General features: G+C 43.2%; 1 protein-coding gene across 1 annotated transcript; it reads left to right on the forward strand.

Moving 5' to 3' along the window:
• The first annotated feature begins 560 nt into the window (after positions 1-560).
• Positions 561-1,647, forward strand: LOC103682008 (putative olfactory receptor 2B8). The gene has a single exon (XM_008711579.2). The coding sequence runs from the start codon at positions 709-711 to the stop codon at positions 1,645-1,647; it is 939 nt and encodes a 312-aa protein (XP_008709801.2). The 5' UTR covers positions 561-708.
• Positions 1,648-7,100: the final 5,453 nt, after the last annotated feature.

Consider the following 7,100-nt stretch of genomic DNA (forward strand, 5'->3'; position numbering starts at 1 on the left):
CCCGTCCCTCTGAAGCCCTCAGTTTGTTTCCCAGAGTCCATAGTCTCTCATGGTTCATCTCTTCCTCCCATTTCCCACCCCTCACTCTTCCCTTCCTTCTCCTAATGTTCTCCCTGCTATTCCTTATGTTCCACATGCAAGTGAAACCATATGATAATTGTATTTCTCTGTTTGACTTACTTCACTTAGCATAGTCCTCTCTAGTTCCATCATGTCCGTGCAAATGGTGGATATTCATCCTTTCCGATGGCTGAGTAATATTCCATTGTATATATGGACCACATCTTCTTTATCCATTCATCTGTTGAAGGGCATCTCGGCTGCTTCCACAATTTAGCTATTGTGGACAATGCTGCAGTGAACATTGGGGTGTATATGGCCCTTCTCTTCACTAAGATTACAGAGGTAATTCTGACACAATGTTCACATGCAGACCAAAAGACCTTTCATCCCTATGACTGACGCCAACACAAAGTTCATTATTTCACTTTTCCTATATTACATATTAAGGATTTACTTTTTCTGATAATGCAGAACTAAATCGGTATAAGGTATGTCAGTTTCAATCATTTATTGAAAGAGTTATTTTTAATATGCCATGGCCATGTCTATAACGTGATAGACTACCCCTGCCAATTATTTTTTTAAAGATTTCTTTTAAAAGTTGCTAAACGCTTGGTCCTGACAGGAAACATGTGCTAACAGAGGATGGAACAGAAAAATGGCAGTTCTTTCACTGGGTTTGTCCTGCTGGGTTTCTCGGACCGGCCTCAGCTGGAGCTCGTCCTCTTCGTGGTTCTTCTGATCTTCTATCTGTTCACTCTGCTGGGAAACACCACCATCATTGCCTTGTCCCACCTGGACCCCCATCTTCAGACTCCCATGTACTTTTTCCTCTCCAACCTGAGCTTTCTTGACCTGTGCTACACGACCAGCACTGTCCCGCAGCTCCTGGTTCATCTCAGGGGAACAGACAAGTCTATCTCCTTTGGTGGCTGTGTGGCTCAGATGTTTGTTTCTCTAGGGTTGGGATCGACAGAATGCATTCTCTTAGGGGTCATGGCATTTGACCGCTATGCTGCCATCTGCCGGCCCCTGCACTACACAGTGGTCATGCACCCCCGTCTCTGTGCCCTCATGGCTTCTGCATCGTGGGTCATTGGTTTTGCCAACTCCTTATTGCAGACTGTGCTCACCTTCCTTGTACCACGTTGTGGGAGAAATAAAATTGATCACTTCCTTTGTGAGGTCCCCCCACTGCTCAAGCTTGCCTGTGTTGACACGACTGCGAATGAGTCTGAGCTCTTTTTTGTCAGTGTGATCATTCTCCTCATCCCTGTGGCCTTAATCACCTTCTCCTATGGTCGGATTGTCAGGGCAGTCTTAAGAATAAAGTCATCTGCAAGGCAGAGGAAAGCATTTGGGACGTGTGGGTCCCACATCACGGTGGTCTCCCTGTTCTATGGCACGGCCATCTACGCTTACCTCCAGCCCAGCAACAACTACTCCCAGGATCAGGGCAAGTTCGTTTCTCTGTTCTACACCATCGTCACCCCCATGGTCAACCCCGTTATATATACACTGCGGAACAAGGATGTGACGGGAGCAATGAAGAAGGTGCTTTGCAGGAGCCATGACTCCAGATGACTGGGAGGGAAGACCCTTTGATGGAAGACGTTGAAAATCAGAGTGATTAATGTGTTTGTGACCTACCTGGGTCATCCAAAATTTCCCCTGATAAGTCTCAAGGGAATTTACTTACCTCATTCTTTTATGCAAGTAATTCCCAAAATCTAAGTTCATGGATTCATGTAGCCTCCGGAGAGGCTGATTTTGTAATCTTAGCTCATATGCATATATATATATTTTTAAGGATCTATGATCTAATTTGAGAGAGAGCATAACTAGGAGGAGGCTAGGCAGACGGAGAAAGAATGTCAAGCAGACTGTACCCTGAGTGCAGAGCCTGATGCCAGGATGGATCCCATGACCCTGAGATCACGACCTGAGCTGAAATCAGGACTCAGACGCTTGAGCAACTGCAGCAACCAGGCTTCCTGAGCATCTGCATCTTGTTTCAGTATTTTATTTTATTTTATTATTTTGTTAATAATTTTTATTTATTTATTTGGAGAGAGAGAGAGAACAAGCATGCAAGCTGGGGGAGGGGCAGAGGGAAAGGGAGAGAATCCTCAGACTCCCTGCTGAGTGCAGAGCCCACAAGAGTCAGTCCCACAGGGCTGTCAGGTCATGGGATCATGACTTGAGCGGAAATCAGGAGTTGGCCACCCAACTGACTGAGACACCCAGGCACCCCAGAAAGTTTCAGTATTTTAATGGGAAAATATATTTGAATCATTTATTTAAAAAGATTCAAAATCCACATTGCATTAATGTTAAGTAGTCTTTGTTTTACTTTATGAAAAGTGTTAACTTTTTAAAAAATTATTTTTGTGACAAAAATTTAAATGTTCACCAAAGCATTTATTTCAGAAGAAATTTCCCTTTAGGTCCTCTGAGCTTTATAATCATGTAGAAATTGTGGCTCTCTGTGATCGCTCGATGAAGGAAGCTATAAAGCAGTAGAAAACAACTGTCTGTGGTGCTTCATTTTAAGTAATGGAAAAGCATTTTAGGGGCGCCTTGGTGGCTCAGTTGGTTAAGCGTCTGCCTTTAGCTTAGGTCATGATCCCGGGGTCTTGGGATCGAGTCCCGCATCGGGCTCTCTTCTCGGTGGGGAACCTGCTTCTCCCTCTCCCTCTGTCCTCTTGCTCCTGCTATCTCTCTATCTCAAATAAATAAATAAAATCTTTTAAAAAAAGTATTTTTAAAAAAATACAGTAATGAATTTGAGTAGCTCCTCTGTATGTTAGCGTTAAATATATGTATAGTATAAAATATGTCTTTTACATGTTGCGTATTAATTGGGTAGGTTGATATTTTGAATAAATTAAGAGGAAGAAAAAAATCAAGAATTTAATGAATGTTTAAGAATTATCTATTTTTAAAATACAAAACATACATATTTTAGTTCAAACTGGAACTTCTACATTTTTTTGTGAAAGAAGTATTCCCTCCAAAGAATTAATATAGGCATAGCATATTGACACCCGAAAGAAGTTGAATTACTTTCGTAATCCAAGAGTAAAAGCTTGGCTAGAATAAGAAGTAAGATCTCTAGGTGTGCAAGCAAAGGGAACTTGGAGAGGCTGGACTGGGGAGGTGAGGAAGGGAGACCAGCAGGTAAAACTAGTGTTGCCGCAGCAAGGATTCTGAACTTAATCCTGAGAATAACAGGAAAGTAAATTGAAGGGGTTTCAGCAAAGATGAAATAATCAGATTAAAAATATAAAAATATCTCTGTAGTTGGTGAGTGGTGAACAGCATTGAAAGGGAAAACTGTTGGTACTCTCCTCCAATAACCTGAGTGAGGGGGGTGTGTTTGGACTCAGGTGGCTGAGAAGGAGAAAAGTAAACATAGATTAGAAACTTCCTATACAGTGAAATGAACAGGACCTGGTAATGGATTGGAAATAGGGGAAGATGAAGAAGGATTAGTAAGGGAAGTCTAAATTTTTGGCTTATACAAACTGGAAGGCTAAGGGTGACTTTGATTAATGGGAAAAAAAAAATGGAGGAAAACCAGTTAACCTTCAGTAGAGTAAGAAATGGAAGAGCCTTCCCTGAACTCCCTGAAGCAGCAAAATTCATGCTTTCTATTTCCACATAAACACAAACACACATAGCAACTCTTTTCATTTCCAACAGGCTTGAGGATTCCACATGAATAAAATGAGGTTAATTTGTTAAGGCCCAATGGACATGCATGAACATAATTGCATGCATATGCATTTTGGCAGTTGTAAGCTCTTTTAACTGAATGGTTCAGTTGGTTTCCTCTAGATTCATTAATTATCTTCTATGTTCTAGTTCCCTCTAGGTTCATTAATTGAGTATCTTCTATATTCTAGTCACTGTGAAGACAAAGATAAATAAAGAGCAATTTGCAGAAGCTTATAGACTGGTGGTAGAAACAGATATATTAAAATTACTACATGATGTCATAAATCCAGAATAAAATAATTAACCCCCAGAGCATGGGGCCATGGATAAAAAAGGAACGAACTGACCAGGAAACTCTGTTCATATCTTCTGCCCATTTTTTGATTTGTTTATTTGTTTCTCGTGTATTGAGTTTGAGAAGTTCTTTGTAGATCTTGGATACCAGTCCTTTATCTGTAGTGTCATTTGCAAATATATTCTCCCATTCCGTGGGCTGCCTCTTAGTTTTTCTGACTGTTTCCTTGGATGTGCAGAAACTTTTAATCTTGATGAAGTCCCATAAATTCATTTTATCTTTTGTTTCTCTTGCCTTTGGGGATGTATCACGAAAAAGGTTGCTTTGGCCGATGTCGTAGAGGTTGCTGCCTATGTTCTCCTCTAGAATTTTGATGGATTCCTGTCTCACATCGAGGTCTTTCATCCATTTGGAGTTTATTTTTGTGTATGGTGTGAGATAGTGGTCAAGTTTCATTCGTTCCCTATCCGACAGTGACCAGCTCCTCCAGGGTCTTGCACCCCCTGAGCTGGTCGTGCTCATGACAAGTGACCTTGTCCAGAGACAGCGCTTGGAGGCTGGAAACGACAGCCGGGGGAGAGTATGCACATGGTCAGGGTCTGTCTGGATCGCTAACAGCATCACAATATTCCCACCGGAATCCACCCCCGGGGTTTCTCTTGACAGCGCAGTGATGCTGCATGTGTGCCAGCGGAAAAGCAGTTTTGTGATACTGTTTATCCCTGATGGTGACAGATTTCCCTCTCCTCATTATGTTTCAACCACGTCCTGACCGTTATATCCAAATGGTTACTTTAAAATCCCTCAAATGATCTCTCTTTGGTGCAAAACCCCTCAGGGTCTCACGAAGTTACACAGCCTGTTGTTCTGGGGGAGCAACTTCTCTGCTCTTGAGGTCACACAGCGCCCTGGGGTCAAACATTTATTTTCTTTAAGTGAATGTTTGGCATTTGCATGTTTATGACTCATGGGAATAAATTATAGAGAACAAGGTCTCTGGCATCCACGCTAAAACAAAAAAGAAATTACTTGACAGACCAAACACAAGTTCAGGATTGTTTTGTAGCAGTTTTCTAACGTTAGGAACCTGCTCCCCACACTCTCCATGCTTTGTCTACAACAGAGTCCAGGGCTGTGTAATTGTCACCAATATATTTGGACTGTCTCCTTCTGAATTTTCACCAATAACTGGCATGCCTGTGGGATTGTACCCAAGGCTTGGCTACGTTATTTGACTCCATCTGTGTTTAGCACCTGGAGCTCAGGACGACTGTTATGCTCTAGAGGAATCCATGGATTCTCCCAGCTCTTGTCCTTTGTGAGGAACGCGGGGTGCACACCCTCAGCTCAGGGGATGCGTGATTGCAGACACCCAAAATGTCAGTCGGACTCACATGAAACTCAATTCTTAACCCACAGAAGATTTACTACCGATTAACTAAGGATACAAAATGCTGAGAGCACTTGGGTATCCAGGAGTCGCCAGGCCCATCAGACACAGCTTCGGAGACCCCGCACCGCAATGGGAAGTGGTTTGTTTCTCAGATGTGGGGCAGAACTTGTCTGGCACCAGTCAGCACAGGGAAGGCTGGGGGAGCCTCAGATTCTGTGTCCCTTCCGTCACGGCCCTGCTCTGGCGTTAGGACTGTCATTTGGTAGCATGTCTGCAGTGTGTGGGGTGTAGCTTCTAAACAGACCCCACGCATCACGCTGCCATCACTAGTAGGGCAGTGATCGGCGTACAGCCACTCCTGTAAGACCCTCACGTATCTCGTTGTCTGCGCATTTCACGGTTATTCTTTGCCAGAGTTCTGCTCTGTCCAGGCTCACTGAGGAGGGAGGAACAGGTTACAGATCCTTGTGAACCTTTCCCTGGCAGGTGACTTCTTTTCAGATGCTTGTTTTGTAATGCAGATGAGGACTTCTTTCATCGTCATGATATTGTAGCGTGTTTCAGACCTGGTCGTGCAGACTCTGGGAACCACTGTGTATGGATGTGGTTTGCCGAGAAGGTGGGCTCCGTGTAAATGCAGAAATGAGAGGATGAATGACTGCTGCTCAGAGGGGTCAGGGGATGTGGTCCCTGAGATGGCCTTAGGGTCGAGACACTTGCTTTGGGGAGGGAAACATTTCCTTTGCCCCCCAGGGTTCTTCCAGCTGTTTTGGAATTAATAAGAGCAGAGTTAACAAGAGAAAAGACCCGAAGCTTTATTACCTGCTGGTGGAGCCCAATAATGAAATTGAGACCCAAAGAAATGACCAAGGCGGGCAGTTTTTACGCCTTTCATACAGAGACAAGAAATGTGTGAGGAATTGACAGGATAAAGAAAACAGGTGTCTGGGAGCTTTATTTAGGAAGGAATTCTAATTGGAATTTGGACTGAGGTAGTGGATTCATAAAAAAGTAGCAAGACTTATTTCTACAGCTTTCCCAACTCTCATGTCCATACCTGGGTGATAAGGATGTCTTTTACTTCTTAGTCCTGGGAGGGCCTTGAATAGGGGAGATTTGACTCCTGCTTTCAGGGGGACAGAGGAGGATGTGATGTCCTTGCACTTGCTGTTTCCCAAGTAGCTTCCATTCAGAGTAATCACTATGCCTTTGAGGCCCATTTTGGGATATGCCCTGGGCCTCTACACCTGATCCTTTTTAAAAATTTAATTCCATTGGTTTACACTGATGGGTGGATTTATTTTACCCATTCTGAACTGATTGAAATCTGTGAGGTCTTTAGGAAGTGTAAGTTCTGATTAGGCAACCGTTTATTTATTTATTTTTTAAAAATATTTTTAAATTATATTATGTTAGTCACCATACAGTACATCCCTGGTTTCTGATGTAAAGTTCGATGATTCATTAGTTGTGTATAACACCCAGTGCACCATGCAATATGTGCCCTCCTTAATACCCATCACCGGGCTATCCCATTCCCCCACCCCCCTCCCCTCTGAAGCCCTCAGTTTGTTTCTCAGAGTCCATAGTCTCTCATGCTTCATTCCCCTTTCTGATTACCCCCCTTTC

This window comes from Ursus maritimus, unplaced genomic scaffold, assembly GCF_017311325.1.
Source record: "Ursus maritimus isolate PB19 unplaced genomic scaffold, ASM1731132v1 scaffold_30, whole genome shotgun sequence".
Classification (NCBI taxonomy): Eukaryota; Metazoa; Chordata; class Mammalia; order Carnivora; family Ursidae; genus Ursus; species Ursus maritimus.